Source organism: Alligator sinensis, unplaced genomic scaffold (assembly GCF_000455745.1).
Source record: "Alligator sinensis unplaced genomic scaffold, ASM45574v1 scaffold337_1, whole genome shotgun sequence".
In the NCBI taxonomy this organism is placed as follows: domain Eukaryota; kingdom Metazoa; phylum Chordata; order Crocodylia; family Alligatoridae; genus Alligator; species Alligator sinensis.
The window spans coordinates 2393408-2409177 of NW_005841927.1; the positions used below are offsets into that span (position 1 = coordinate 2393408).

The window sequence follows — 15770 nt, forward strand, 5'->3', positions numbered from 1 at the left end:
ACTGGAGTGAGATGCTGTGGTGTAAGATTTTAGGGTCAGGACAGAAGGGGAACGGGACAGTTGGTTTAGTCCGAGCTCAAGAGCCTGGCACTGGGACCGTCACCCAGAGCCTGTGGCAGGCACAGCCAGCCAACACCACTTTGAGTAGCTGGGTGCTTAGGGACAGCATGCAAGAGCCTGCAGAACAGCACTTACTGGATAGCTCTGCTTAGGTGCCTCCTGACCCTCTAAAAGGCAGTAGCATCTGGAGCTATCGAGTCCTTCACATCTCCCCTGCTCACCTGGGAGGTGAAGCTGCCCGCCTCCATGGGCGGGTCATTCTTGCTGTCTCCGGCCACATTCCCCCGGCGAATGTCCTTCACAGACACGTTCTTTACATTGAAGCCCACATTGTCCCCAGGCAGGGCCTCAGCCAGGGCCTCATGGTGCATTTCCACCGACTTCACCTCTGTGGTGACATTGCTGGGAGCAAAAGTCACGACCATGCCAGCCTTCAAGGTGCCCGTCTCCACGCGCCCCACGGGGACAGTGCCGATACCTGGGGAGGCAGAAGAGCATGAGGGTGTTGGACCTACTGAAGAAGCAGTAATGCTAGGGAAGTCATGTCCCCACTACGCTCACCACCGATCTTGTAGACATCCTGCAGAGGCAAGCGGAGGGGCTTTTCCACGGGGCGCGAAGGAGGGACGATGGAGTCCAGAGCCTCCATCAGAGTGGTGCCTGCCACGTTCCCTTCCTTCCTAGTTATCTTCCAGCCTTTGAACCAGGGCATCTGCGCAGGAAGGAGGCAAGGCTGAGTGTAGGGACTACCAAGATGCAACACCCCACCCCTAAACATCATAAGAGAACTACTAGTGCCTGCATCCCCCTGCTTTGCTTGTGGCAGGTTAGGCTGGTCTTAAGTGTTTTTGTGGGCAGTGTCCCTTGCAGTGGTGCTACAGGGTGGTCTTTAGCTTTAGAAATAGCCTAGACAAGCACTTTTAGGGGGTGGTTTGAACAGGGATAACCCTGCCTTGATCAGGCGATTGGACTAGGTGGCCTCCTAAGGTCCCTTCCAGCCCTACTTCTATGATTCTGCCAGGAGAGGTTTTAGGAGGAATAAAGAGCCCAGAAGTCAAGACCACCTTTCACCTCAGCTCTCAGTCTGCAGCCCTTGCCCCAGCTCTAAAGCCAGGCTTTGGATAGGGCTCCACCCCGGTTCATACACCCGTGTCATGGAAGTCAGTCTTGCCTCTGCGAGGCACAGCAGGCAACCTACTTTGGCACTGGCTTCCAGCATGTTGTCCCCATGCCAGCCGGAGATGGGCACGAAGGCCACGGTGGCAGGGTTGTAGCCGATCTTCTTGATGTAGGCGCTAACTTCCTTAGTGATCTCCTGGTAGCGCTTCCCGCTGTATGGGGGCTCCGTGGAGTCCATCTTGTTCACCCCCACAACGAGCTGCTTCACCCCCAACGTGTAGGCCAGCAGGGCATGCTCCCGGGTCTGCCCATTCTTGGAGATGCCGGCCTCGAACTCCCCCACGCCCGCAGCCACGATCAGCACTGCACAGTCAGCCTGGGGTGGGGACAAGAGGGGTGAGAGCAGATCCCCCCCTGGAAAGTGCAGTCTGGAGGGGATGCGACAAGCCTGTAGACCCCCTTGGCCATCCCCATGCTCAGGCCTTGCACTGCCGCTGGGATGGATCGCATAGATCCCCGTGGAGCAGAGCTGTCCCCAATACACCCTCCGCCCCCTACCCCAAGCCTCACCTGCGAGGTGCCTGTGATCATGTTCTTGATGAAATCGCGGTGCCCAGGGGCATCAATGATGGTGATGTAGTATTTGGTGGTCTCGAACTTCCATAGGGAGATGTCAATGGTGATGCCACGCTCCCGCTCTGCCTTCAGCTTGTCCAGCACCCAAGCGTACTTGAAGGAGCCCTTGCCCATCTGCCAGGGGGTTTCAGGACAAGGGGGAAAGAAATCAGATTAAACTGACCTTAGTTTAGAAGTAGTTGAAAAGCAAAAAATTACTAGGAAACATGTTGGGGGTGAGGGGGGGTGGAGGCAGAGGCCAGAATTACTTAGGGTGCTGCCTGCTAACAGCATTTCAGTGCCCTTGAGCCTGTGGCTCCAGATGCACCATGCAATTCCCAGCCAGCACATTCAGTTAAGCAATACTCTAGCCCAACCTCGGCTGCCTCCTTCTCAAACTTCTCAATCGTCCTCTTGTCGATGCCTCCGCACTTGTAGATGAGGTGCCCGGTGGTGGTGGACTTCCCCGAGTCCACATGGCCGATCACCACGATGTTGATGTGAATCTTTTCTTTCCCCATGGCGCCAGTTGGAGGTTTCCTACAATTGAACGGTATTTAGACCAGCTCCACAGCCTCATATTTACCCTTAGGACCAGACTCGGGCTCACGCGGGAAGTCCCAACAAGGGCAAGGGGGAGGTACAGGGTAGAAGCAAGCTGCTTGGGAAATCAGAGACCTAGCACAGGTAGCTTCAAAGGTTCAGTCATGCAGGTCTGAAGAGCTATCGCTTAAATTTCTGCTAGCCTTTTGAGACAGCAGCATTGCCCTCTGCTGTCAGAACTGAGCCATTTCCTTAAAAAAAAGGAAAATAGAGTCCCAAGCCAAACCAGCTAAATCAAGTCCAAATCCACAAGTCAGTCCAGAACCATATGTGGTCCTACAACCGGCAAACATCCTCCACCCCGACCAGGGGCTTCAGACATTCCCAATGTCTTTTGACAGGTGCCCTACATGCAGGGCCAAGCCCAGAGGCTTGGGGCCATGAAGCCAGCACAGGGCATGTGAGAGCAGCTAGCAACACTTTGGGCTCTTGCAGCACAGCAGCATCCTAACCCTCAGCACAGATACCAATAGGTGAGGTCCAGAGAACAGGGAACAAGCAAGCCCCAGCCACTTCAGGTGCTGGGGCAGCCTGAGAGAGCAGCTATTTTGCTCCAGGTCTGAGAAAGAAGTCAGCTCTCCCTCCTCTTCACATGGGCACCGCGCCCCACACGGCAGGGGAAGCAGGATTGGGGCAGGGAAAAGAAGAACCCAGTAGAGCTCAGAGCTGGGCACTTTGCCTCCTCCTTCAGCAGCTCCCTAAGCTTCCCAGATAAAACCCTCCCAGGCCAGAGCTTACCTAGGTCCACAACCCCAAAAAGGGAAGCAAGTTGCAAAGCAGGGAGAGGCCCCAGCAGCCCTCTGGCCCTTTTAAACCTGCCCTGGGTGAGCACCCCCGCCTTATCCCAGGCCCAACACCAATCCCAGCTCCAATTGATGAGCCACACCCATTCTCAGCCAGGTGGGGAGAAACACCTGGAAGAAATAAGCCAGGCTGATTGACAGCATCCTCTTACTTCTGTGATCCTAGGGGAAGAGCTGGGATGGAGGGGCAGGGAGCGGGGCTGGAAGGCCCCAGCGCCTCCTTTGCAATCATCATCTGAGAGAGCAATACCAATTAGCAAAGACAGGCACAGAGACTGACTCCTCAACACCACCGAAGATGTACAGCCAAGGGGAATCCAGAGAGAGTCATTACAAAAGATGAGAGATGGGTGGACACGGTCATTTGGGGCAATGCACCTGCCTGGGTTGAGCTGGGAGGAGGGGGTCAATTAGGGGAAGCAATAATACATAGATGCTTCCCTGAAGGCTCGGATCCGGTGGGCTGAGTTGATCCCCGGCCCTGCTCAGGACTTTGCTGATTTAGTTGGCAGAGCTGGGCTGTGCCACTCTGCCCTGGCTGGGGGCTAAATGGGCCTCAGCCCCACAGGCTCCCTGGCCCCTTTCGGGTTGAAATGTGTGCTCACCTCTGGACTACTGCCATCCAACGCATAACAGCGCTGGGGCCGGCTGTGGAGGGATGCAGCTGGGCCTGCATTACAGGATCTTGCTAAGATACCCACCACCCGGATGCTTTTGCTCCCCACCCGCTGCCCAGCCCCTCGCAGCCTGGCCACAGCTCAGCTGCAGAACTGGACTCTCCCTTTCGTGCGAGGCGAGCAGAAAAGGGAAGGAGCCTTCCTGACTCACGGCAAGATCATGGTACCCAGCAGCCACGCGAGGCTGATGCCACCTTTCTTGGGCCACTGGAAGCAGCAAGCTGGGATTGCAGAGACCCCCGTTCTCTCCTCACCTCTGCCAGCCACTAGCTCCGTGCCTCAGTTTCCCCAGCAGGAACCAATCGCCTGTCTTAGCTGGGCTGTGAGGGAAGAGCGCAGAGCTGGAGCAGGAGGTAAGACCTGATGCATGAGTCCCTCCAGGTGTTTAACCCCAGGACAAGCAAGGATCATCCACCAGCTGCCTGGGGCTCCCTGGGGGGAAGGTATCCAGGACATTATCAGCCTGCTTGGGCACTGCAGGATCTGCCCCCCGCTCCTGGCAGGCCCATGCACAGAGCTCCCATCTCAGGAGGATCAGGGCAGGTGTGAGCAGCCTGGGCGGGCATGCACATGCCTTGCTGACCATATCCATTCTGCTCTGTAATATCCCCCCAGCGCTTTAAACCCCTGTGTATGTGGGGGGGACAGGGGTGTGGGGCTACATGTGACTGGGTCAGGGTGTTTATGTGGCAGGGGCTTTGCCTCCAGGGCTCCTTCACTGCCACTGCGGCTCCAGGGCGGTGGGTGGATACCCAGGGCTAGGCCATAGAAGCAGGATGTTGGCTGCTACGGTTCTCTTGCTTTACCTGTGGCAGGTTTGGGTGTGATGTCTTGTGTTGTGTCAGGGCTAACAGTAGTCTTATGTAGTTAGATGATGGATTTGTATGGGATGGTTTGGACATGGATGAGCCTGCATCAGGCAGGGGGTTGGACCAGGTGAGCCCTGGAGGTCCCTTCCAGCCCCATTTCTCTATGAAGGAGAGGGCAGGGAGGGGGTCTATCCCCAAGATGATGCACGGTAGGGGCTGTCCCCCAGAGGCACAGTGGAGCATGACCCCCTGCTCCTGGGCTGTAATTGGTGTCTCCCCTCTGTGCAGACGGGCAAGGGCCCTGGGTGCTGGACAAGCTGGAGGTGGAGCAGAAGCACAGCGTCACTGTTGACGTCTCCCTGTGGAAGTTTGAGACCACCAAGTACTACATCACCATCATCAATGCCCCCAGGCACTGCCACTTCGTCTCAAACATGATCAACAGCACCTTGCAGGTGAGGCCTGGGGCACGTGGGTGAAGGGTGCGTTGGGGAGGGGGCTGCTATATGCAGAGCCCCTACAGAGCCACTGCTATATGTCAATCCAGCCCAGCAGCACTGCATGGTCTCCAACATGGGAAGTAACTGTGGGGATTCATAGACGTTAGGGTCAGAAGGGACTTCAATAGATCATCGAGTCCGACCCCCTGCATAGGCAGGAAAGAGGGCTGGGGTTAGATGACACCAGCTAGATGCTTATCCAAACTCTCTCTGCTAGCTTGTGGCCATTATTTCTTGTAACCCCCGGGGGCGCCTTGGTGAATAAATCCTCCCCAATTCCCTTCTGTGCCCCCTTGATGAACTTATAGCCAGCCACAAGGTCGCCTCTCAACCTTCTCTTGCGGAGGCTGAATAGATCCAGTTTCTCTAGTCTCTCCTCGTAGGGCTTGGTCTGTAGGCCCTTAACCATACGAGTGGCCCTTCTCTGGACCCTCTCCAGGTTATCCGCATCCCTCTTGAAGTGCGGTGCCCAGAATTGCACGCAGTACTCCAACTGCGGTCTGACCAGCGCCCGATAGAGGGGAAGTATCACCTCCTTGGACCTATTTGTCATGCATCTGCTGATGCACGATAAAGTGCCATTGGCTTTTCTGATGGCTTTGTCACACTGCCGACTCATGTTCATCTTGGAGTCCACTAGGACTCCCAGATCCCTTTCCACTTCCGTGCCCCCCAGCAGGTCATTCCCTAGGCTGTAGGTGTGCTGGACATTTTTCCTCCCTAGCTGCAGCACTTTGCATTTCTCCTTGTTGAACTGCATTCTGTTGTTTTCTGCCCACTTGTCCAACCTGTCCAGGTCTGGATGCCCCTGGGGACAGCTGAAGGGGTCCACAGGCCTGTCACGTGCCCTCCAGACTCCACTTCCCAGGAGGGACCTGGTATCATGCCCCTCTTGTCCCGCCAGGTTGACTGCGTGGCGCTGATTGTGGCTGCAGGCATGGGGGAGTTCAAAGCCAACCACTCTAAGAATAGGCAGACCCAAGAGCAGCCCTGCTGGCCTACACCCTGGGGGGGAAGCAGGTCGTCGAGGGGGTGTTGAATAAGATGGACTCCATGGAGCCCCCGTACAGGAAGAAGCACTACTAGATCACCAAGGTGGTGAGTGCCTACATCAAGATTGGCTACAACCCCGCCATGGTGGCCTTTGTGCCCATCTCTGGCTGGCACAGGGACATGCTAGAGGCCAGTGCCAACATGAGCAGTCTGTGCCTGCCCGCGCAATGGGTGCGGGCACATGCCCCGATCTATTATTCCCCAACAGACTGGTTCCTAGTAGAGCTACTTGAGGGAGGTGCTTTTCTCCTGCTTGGCCACTAAGGGGGGAGGAAGCCCGTTTGCACTGAGCTAATGGACAATAGTAGTGGGCACATGGTACATATCCCAGGGTATTTTTCCCTGTAGATGTACCTCCGCTTTCAGCTGAGGTCCTCTAGTGTCAAAGCTGCGGAGCTTCCTCCAGAGCAGCTGCTTGGTAGTAATGCAGCATAGCTTCTGCTTGCCTGGAGAGATCCATCATTTATTTAGCACTATGAGCATATGGTGGGTACCACGAGAGGGTAAAGCAGGGCTGCAGTATCGCCACGAGGAAAGGTGATGCCTCGCACCACGTGGCTGGAAACCCTAGATTCCATCATCCCTCCTTCCCGCCCCAGCAGCAAACCCCTCTGCCTGCCCCTGCAGGACATCTACAAGATCGGGGGTGAATGGGGGTGACCGAGGCTATGGTGAACTCTTAAAATGGTGCTGTGTGGTGGGGGTGGCCGTTCGGGGAGAGATGAGCTTCAAGGCCGCCAGCAGAATCCAGCCGTCCAGGGGGGAACCAAGCACATGACTTTCCCTTAGCATGTGGGCTGAGGGTAGAGGTACATCAACACCACTGGACTCTCGTCTTTCAAATACTCTGGCCAAGGGGTTGTGGGTCCAGAGTGAGGCTTTATTTAAGGCAAGTAAAATCTCAAGTTATGTAGTACTTTCCGCTAGTCAAGTCCTTTGGATTATAGAGAAGCAAAATTCTCCCCATTTTACAAGTAGTGAAACTGAGGCCTGCAAAGGTGAGGTTGCCTTGCCCAGAGTCAGGCCTGTGTCACTACAGAGCCCTGCTACGCTTTCTGGGTGTGTTTGGGATGGGGAGGAAGGGGAAGGTCATTTCCTGAACAGGTGAGATGGCTGTTCACAGAGCTTCCCCTGAAGGAGGATTGCTGGAACGGTCAATTCTGAGTCTGCTCTTAACCCTGGTGGTGCTGCACCATGGAGAACCTTGCAGGAGACCCTTGGCAAGGAACCCACACACCCCAGCCCCAGCGTGCCCTGCTTTCTGTTCTCCTTCACATCCCTTTGCTTCTGTCCACATGAGTCGTCATCCTGAACTACCCCAGCCAGATCTCTGCTGGCTCCCTCCTGGTGCTAGACTGCCGTACGGCTCACATCGCCTGCGAGTTTGCCAAGCTGTGGGAGAAAACTGACTGCAGGTCTGGCAAGAAGCTGGAGGACAATCCTGCAGAGCTGAAGTCTGGGGATGCCGCCACTGTTCAGATGATCCCTAGCAAGCTCGTGTGTGGACAGCTTCTCCGAGTACCCACCTCACACTCTTTTAATGCCCCTTGAAAGCCCCGTCCTAGGTAGCTGGGTGGAGAGGGAGGATAAGGCCTTCTCAATGGGTGTGTGCGGGTGGAGGGAATGGGGAACTGTTGCCTTGCTCCATCTGCTCCACCAAATCTGCCCCTCTGTCTCTGACAAAGCCAGGGGGCTGCTCACGTACAAACTGCACCCTCCACAGGACAAGCCTCAACAGCAGGACAGGGGTCCATGGGGTTTGCCATCAAGGAAGACAAGGGGTCCTGACCCTGCCGTGCCTTCCCTAACAGGTTGCTTTGCTGTGCGGGACATGATGCAGGCGGTGGCCATGGGTGTGATCAAGGCTATGCAGAAGGCAGCTGTGGGCACCTCCAATGTCACCCAGTCTGCGATGAAGACCAGAAGGAAGCGAATACTCTGGTCGGGGGGGAAGTAGGTGGCTCGCTCAGAGGCATCAGCAATGGAGGGCACCCCAAACCCTGCCATCACAGACCAGCATCTGGAGTTGCTTATTCAGGACTGGCTCCTGAGCAACAAAACACAACGGAAGAGCTTCCTCTGGAAAGGTGAGGTTTTTCTGTTCTTGTTCTTAATGTGAGGCTTTCCTTCAGGGTGAGCTGGGGGAGGGGAGTGTATGAGGGGAGAAGCCTGGATAATCCCAGTGTGAATAAACACTCAACTTGAATCTCTCCCCTGTGGCCCTGTCTAGCTCACTTCAATGGGATCGTAGGTGCCCTGGTGAGCGCAGGGTGGTGCGTCAGGAATGAGATGACTAGACCTGGAGCCTTCCCCCAACTTCCTTCCTCCCTAACCCAACACCTCAGGCCAGGTGAAAATAGGTGCCTCTGCTTGGGCAGGAAGGGGCGGGGGGTGGTACATGCAGATGGTAGATGGTCCTAGCCTGGACTCATAGATGCTCACAGGACCTGCCCATGTGGCAGCCTAGCAGGGACCAGCATTATAATTCACTTCAAAGGACTAGACCATGCTCAGAGGCTGAAGAGCTTCCCCTACCAACAGATTTCAGATGCCCCTGAAATAACGCTCCGGAGGAGTTGGGTAAGATCCCAGGGGAAGCAGTGAAGCACTGTGGACTACAGTCTCCGCTGCTTCATACTGCAATTCTGGGAGGGGTGGGCATGACTGAGGTCCCCCTCGCAACCCTCAAGCCAAGAGGTTACCAGCAGCAACAGCATTATCCTGTGAACGGGGGATTAATTCTAGTTTGGCCTCCTATCAAATAAACCAGACATGAGCTGGTGTCATGGGGCAGGAAAGAGGCAGATTTCACTGCAGTCGCTAAGGGAGGCACCAGAGGGAAACTGTCTTAGCTCTGCTGCTTATAGTATAAAAATGCACCATTAATAAAAAAGCACCATGAACTAAACCACCATCCCAAGAAAGGGGGCTGAAAATAGGCACTCTGCTGCAGAGAGGTGAAATTCTAACTCAACCTGGGTAAATCAATTCAGAGCAGAAAAGGAGCCTACCTCCAACTGAGCATCTTGAAAGGAGACCTCTTTCCACCGACTGAAAGCAAACCCCAGCTCTCTCTCAAAGGCGAAAGACTCCAGTCACGTCACAAATTAAACTGAAGCCAAGTCCCCTCTCTGCATGCAAACACATGCTGGTTTTCTCTGGGCCTTTTTCTTTTTTTTTAAGTTGCTTCTGATCAGCTGGGATGGGGGAGAAAGGGCTGTCTCTTTAAAAGGTGTGTGGGCAGCGAGAAGCATCTGATGGTCAGAAACTGCTGTTCATTCTCCCCAGACACTAGGGAGCCCACACGCCTGCACGCACCTCTTGCAGGGAGTATAACACAACCCCTGTGTTCGCCCTGCTGTGCTCACTTGTGCTTTGATCACGCAAAGCCTGGGGAAGGGCGTGGGAATCCAGGACACAGCTGGCTGGCTACACAAATGCCTGGCACTTTCTATTCAGGTGGACAGGGCTGGGATATCTCGACTAACCTACGTTCCCTGGAGCATGTTTCATCCCACACCCTTGTCACACAGCAGCCTGACTCAGTTGTTCACTGGTTGGCAACATCCTCTTTAGCCCAATCCTGGATGGTCCCATTGCCAAAGGCCACGTAGAACAGGAGGCCGAAGAGATCGATCCCTGCCGACAGGAAGAAGACGTTCCTCCAGCCAGTCACCAGGTCCTGGGGGGAACCAAACATGGGCTACTGTTAATCTCCTGGTCTCCAGCTCATGGTTACCATCCCATACAGGGAGATGGGCCTTAGGGCTTGTGCCTGTCTGGCCCCGCATTTATCAATAGCTGTAACAGTAAAGAGCTTGGTTCAGCTAAAGATGTTCCCCGTTTGGACTCTGTGTCATGGCCTTTTATGCTGAACTCAAGCAGCTCATCCCTGGAACAAAGCTTCTACTGTCCCATTCCAGCTCCTCTAGGGTCTCCCCTTCCTGCGAGCCCACACTCTGGGTGCCAATTAGAAAGGCTTCTTTCAAACAGCTCAGGATACAGGCACACAAACAACTGAACGCAATAAAGCCCCCCCGCCCCCAGGATCTTGTTCACATGTCCATCCTCTTGGTACTGACTTGGCACACTGTGTGCCAAGTCACCCAGCACGAAACAGCCTGCGGGCTGGGCTCAGAGAGACCATAAGAGCTCAGCCAGGAGCACATTTTATCCGGCGCATGGGAAATAGTTTTTTGGCCCACCTTCCAACTGCATTTTCCCTTCCCAGCACAAGGGAGAGCACGAGTTCCAAACTGGTCTCCCAGGACGGCCCTCAATTACCTGGCTGGTGAGGAATCCAACTGCAGTGGGAGCAATGATCCCTGCTATTATGCCAAAGGTGTTTGTGATCCCCAGCAGAAACCCGGCATACCTGGGAAAGGAGAAGGGAAGATTTCCTGAGCAAGAGACAGAGGGAACTGCAAAGCAGGTCCAACCATCTCTCAAGTGATGCAACTAACCTACTGCAAACCTGTCTGGCATTAGCAGAGCCCAGAAGCTGGCAGAAACTGCCCCTCAGCCATCACCTGCCCTCTTGAAAGAGGGCAACATCCTTACCCCCTTTTTGCTCCTTCTGCTTTTTCCTCTCCCTGATCTCCTAATACCAGACAGGCAGGAGTGCAGCTCAGAGCCAAGTAGCAGAGGACTGGTAGAGAGAGGGGGGATGGCTGGAGCCATGCAGAAGGAAGACAGGTCATGCATCTCACCTGGGGGCAATGTCAATATGGTTGATGCTCAGGCCTGCCCCAGTCGTGCTGTTCACGGTCAAGGACAGTGTGAGAAAGGCCACGGCAGCTGTGTAGTTGCAGCCGATGTAGGACACAGCCACTAGGAAGGCTCCAGGCAGCAGCATCCCTAGGGAGGAAAGGAGACACATTTATGGCCTGGGGAGATAGCCAGCTGGAGGAACCTGGAGGCAGAGGGGACTGGTCCTTACCCACTGCTGAGAAGAGTTTCCGCACTGCAGCCGTGCTGAGCACATGCCTGGACAGGAGCAAGTCTGCCAGCAGCCCCGACAGGATGTGACCCAGGCCATTGCCAACATAGGGCAGTGCTGAGAGGAGCCCATTCTGTGAGGATGAGACCCAGGTGAGGCACTGGCATCTCCACTTGACACAGATCGGCAGTGGCTGTGGGGTGCCACAAGTGCCCACGGCATTACCAGATGCATGGGTGGGGGAGTCTAGAAGTGGAAACTGTCACGCCAGGCCAGAGCTCGATGTTGAAAGCCCAGGGGCTAAGGCCAGCTGCTCCGCTAAGCAGAAGACAGCTCCCCTTCTCCAGCTTACCTCCTGGATGTTGAAGTGCAGCACATTGTTCATGTACGTCGGCATGGATGTCAGCAGTGTGTAGAAGAGCCAGTCGGTGCAGAAACAGGCCACAACGATCGCCCACAGGGGCAGCGACCTCGCCATGGCCTTGAGTGGGAGGGACCAGCCATGAGAACACCCCTGCAGGGAAACGCTCCTGTAAGAGCTGGCTCAAGAGGGGCGCTTCCAGTGACTCGGCATCTCCAACCCAGCAGGCTCAGGATGCTACTGGGTTTGGGTGGTAACTTCAATGGCTTACTGCTGGCATAGAGTTACACCTGTTAATGTCAGGCTGGAGCTATGCATAGCATATCAAACCTGTCCCAGCTTTGCCCCTACTCCAGTCTAAGCCTCTCAGGTGCAGATTCCCGTTCCATGACCTGCCCCTCTGCTCAGTTCAAGGCACCATGGTAAAGAGCCTCTTGCCCTCAGCTCGTCCTACCCCTTCCGTGGAAGCCTGCTTCTTCTCTGCCTCGAGTTCCTTCTCCTCATCACCACAAAACTCTGGCCTCTCTCTCCCATTGCCTCCATCTCCTTCCAATCTTCCTTCACCTCCTCCCAGGCATGGCTTCCCACCACCCACACCGGGACCTGCATCTTGCTTCTCACGTGCCAGAACTCCCCATTGCCTCTTGCAAACTCCTCCTGCCCATCCACCAACTCTGATCTCACCAGCCCCGCCACAGCCTTTTCCCATGAGCTCTGGTCTCAAACCATCACCCAGGCATGGCTGAGCTAATGTGAAAGCCCCTTAGGACAGGGTTTTTCCCTGCCTCAACCTGTGGGGCACTCAGTGGAGCCTCCTGCTGACAGTCTCACCCCCAGAGGGTCCCTTGGCTGCAGCCTCCTCTCAAAAGATGCAGGCAAGAAGTGTGTTGGAGTTACAGGGCTTTCAGCGCACCTGACTGGCCAGGGACGACACGATGTAATCCCTCTCGCGGGCACTAATGCAAGGGTGACAGGCAGGATCTTCATAGACCAGAAGGAACCAGAACATGCTCCAGACACAGCCAATGCCGCCTGGGGAAACGAGGAGCAGGTCAAGGCCTGGCTCAGGTCTTGTGGACACACAGCTCGCGAGACCGTGCCTTCAGCTGGCCTAGTGCTAGATGCCAAAACACAGGCAGGCAAAGAGCTCCAGCCTGGTGACAGGATCACAGGCCAGGACCCTGAAGGCTGGAGCACTGCAAATGCCAGAGACAGCCCAACAGAGCAGGAAAGGTGCTGTAACCAGGCCCGAACCACCATTTCCTTGTGCAGAGAGAAGTGGACAAACTCCATGGCTCCTGCCAGCAAGTCTCCTGCATCAGAACCCGGAGCAGAGAGGCTGGATATGAAAGACCTCACCAAAGATGTAGAAGACGTAGGGCCACCCCAGGCACTGGCAGATGAACCCGGCCACAAGGTAAGTGAGGAAGGTCCCGAAGGTGCATCCTAAGGAGCAGAAACGAAGAGCATACAGAACAGGGGGTGATACCCCAGGCTTCCCGGTGCCCAGCCCATACCACCACACAGCCCCTCCAGGCACAGGTATTTGGGTACCTAGCTCCCACTGGCACTGAGGTGGGTAGAGGGCCAGACCTCTGGAGGACAGTCAGGTTGGCAGTGAGGTGTCACGGTCTCTTACCAGCATCCGCAATGTTCATGAGCCTGCTGCGTTCCATGGGGGGAGCCCATTTTGCCCACAGCGTGTATTGCGCTGGAAATATCACCCCCTGGGGAGGAAGAACATGTGACCATAAACACCAGCATGTGTGTGCACGTGTGTGTGGTGGAGGGGGAGGGAGAGCACGCTGGGAATGATCCCTGGTGCAGAACATTCATAGCCATGCACCATCATGGGATCTACCACTCTTCTCCCCTTGTCCTGCCATTTTGGTTTGGCACTGCCCCTTGCCTGTAAGCTCCTTGGGGCAGATCCCTGGCTTGTTAGCTTGTTTCGTCACCGCTGTGGACACAGACACAGACACATGTAACCACCAGAGCAAAGAGCCATGAAGCCAAGGCCCTACCTCCGCGAGGCCCAGCAGCACTTGGAGCCCGATGAGATACACGACTCCCAGCTTTGCCGCCAGCGGCACGAAAAGGGTGAGAGCCGAGGTGAGGAACAGCCCACAGCCCAGCACCACCTTCCCACCCAGCGTGCCTGCCCAGTAACCGCCAAGCATCTGGGTGAAGATGTAGCCGTAGAAGAAGGAGCTGAGGATGACGCCCTGGGTCTTGGCGCTCCAGTCGTACACAGGAGCCTGGGGGAGACAGGGGGCTTGGATCAGAGGGGTGAGATGGCATCTGAAGGCACCACCGTATAACTGAACCCTGCACTTGGTCTCCCCCTGGGCAGGAGAAGGGGTTGGTCCACACAAGCCTATGTGCAGCTTGCTGTCAAATTCTGAGCTCTCCTTTGTCATAAGACCAGCTCGCTCATAGACCCGCTTCTCAGGCTAGCCCTGGCGCCAGCCCCAAATCCAGGCTCAGCTTTATGGCTTCCAAGTCAGTCTATCCTGCCAAGCTCCAACGGGGAGAGCAGAGTCCCTGAGGAAATGGCCTGAGCTGCCTTTCCACTTACCCCATGGGCGAATGCTGGGTGGGAGCCGTTGGACCACGCGTGGGAGCGGTTAGAACACACTTCGACGGAGACGTTGGCCTGGTTGCTGGGGTGGGTGGCGTTTGTCATCGCCACGATGGCCATGCTGAGATTGACCCGGAGCGCGTACACCATGAAGAGGGTGATGTGCAGGACAACAGCCAGCCCCCAGCGAGCTGAGCAGAGCCCTGAGGAAAGAAAGCCACCCCCACATGCCAGAGATGGTCAGTAGACCAACCTCCTGTGCCCAGCCAAGGCTACTAGGGGCCTCCAGACAGCCAGGAGCCACCATCAACCATCTGGTTTCTTCTTTATTATTTATTAATCTTATAAAACAACCACTTTAATGCTTGATGATACATCCAAGCCCCTAAAACATACAGAGACAAACATCTAACTTTCACCAATAGTGCTCCCCTAACCCAAATCATTGCTCAGAGGAATCTTGTGCTCTCCTCTTCCTCCCAGTCTCTAATGGGTCCTTTATGTTTCTGTCAATGTTAAGCTTTGTTGTTGGTTCATCTCTATATAATGTCACCTCCTTTTTCCTCAGAACTCTGCACAATGCAAACGGCACTATCTTCTACTTGTCTCAGCTTTTGAATGTATCCCAAACGTGTTCCTAAGTGTAGGGTCACAGCATTTGCACTTTTCTTAACGTTCAGAAAAAGGTCCTCAAAGCTGCTGGTTCGGAGGCAGGAGACAATGGTATTTCAAAGACCATAACCGTCATCCCTGCCTCTCAGACGGAGCCATACAGATCCTGCTACCCGCAGGGCTTCCCCCCAGCACCGGGTTCAGTCCAATTCCCCCTTGGACACACACGCCTCCCTCTGTGCAGCGGGGCAGAATGTCTCCTCTGCCAGCTCCTGCACAGACAGGCTGGGGCAGAGGCAGGTCTCCTGCTGCAGCAGAGACTTCCTTCAGGGAAGCAAGGGCTGGAGGACTGGATCGACCCCTGCCGCCCTACGGCTGCCCTGTCCTGTTTTCCCAGCATTCCCAACCCGCGGTGTTATCTGCCCGTCCCCTGAGAAGCCCCGACAGCAGGACACGGCAGGACGGACACGGCTGCTGGGCACGGAGAGGGGACTCGCACGCTCAGGAGCAGTTGGGCTTGACCAATCCTCCCAGCCCTCTGGAAGGGGCGGCCAATTTTTATCACCGCCATCACTACGCAGAGGCGACACGGAGGCAAGCGGGCGACGCGACCCGCTCACGGCTGCGGGCGACGCGCGGGCACCGGTTGCAAATCCAGCAGCTCCCAGGCTCGTCTTCAGACCATCGTGTCACTGCACCCACCTACCTGGGCAGCAGGAGGGCTGCGGGGCGGGCAGCAGGGCAGCATCGTCCGTCTCCGTGTCCGTGTCGGGGCCGTCCGCCTGGGCGCTCTCAGCACTCGGCGCCATCGTCCCCCTCCAGGGAGCGTCTCAGCGACTGGCGGCACGAGGCGCAGACATGGGGTCACCAGCCGCCGTGGTCCCCACCAGGGGCGGGCAGGGAGCGCAAAGCTCAGACTTTTCTTTCTTCCTTCTCCTGAAAAAGCCAAATCAGCTCCAAATCCGTGCGAAGGACTCCAAGTCCCGCCCCCCGGCCACGTCCCGCCTGGCTCAGCCCCGCCGCCACGTGCTCCTTGCC

General features: G+C 55.9%; 2 protein-coding genes and 1 pseudogene across 2 annotated transcripts in view; 1 reads left to right on the forward strand and 2 right to left on the reverse strand.

Moving 5' to 3' along the window:
• Positions 1–3228, reverse strand: part of LOC102384014 (elongation factor 1-alpha, oocyte form-like) — a 4876-nt gene extending 1648 nt beyond the window's left edge. The window contains exons 1-6 of the mRNA XM_014517830.1: positions 3136–3228; positions 2172–2334; positions 1750–1929; positions 1259–1555; positions 622–772; positions 282–538 (exon numbers count right to left, since the gene is read on the reverse strand). Coding sequence (XP_014373316.1) covers positions 282–538; positions 622–772; positions 1259–1555; positions 1750–1929; positions 2172–2315 — 1029 coding nt within the window. The 5' untranslated portion in view covers positions 2316–2334; positions 3136–3228. The remainder of the gene's footprint in view (positions 1–281; positions 539–621; positions 773–1258; positions 1556–1749; positions 1930–2171; positions 2335–3135) is intronic.
• A 1657-nt stretch (positions 3229–4885) lies between these two features.
• LOC102386083 lies at positions 4886–8223 on the forward strand (annotated as a pseudogene).
• Positions 8224–9773: 1550 nt separating this feature from the next.
• On the reverse strand, positions 9774–15742 carry LOC102386330 (probable small intestine urate exporter). Its single transcript, XM_006019394.3, has 11 exons — positions 15439–15742; positions 14118–14323; positions 13564–13797; positions 13179–13266; positions 12899–12985; positions 12453–12571; positions 11531–11692; positions 11179–11311; positions 10949–11096; positions 10524–10614; positions 9774–9921 (listed from the first exon to the last, which is right to left on the reverse strand). Exons 1-11 carry the CDS (start codon positions 15539–15541, stop codon positions 9790–9792), a joined length of 1503 nt encoding a protein of 500 aa, XP_006019456.1. The 5' UTR covers positions 15542–15742; the 3' UTR covers positions 9774–9789.
• Between the last annotated feature and the right edge of the window lie 28 nt (positions 15743–15770).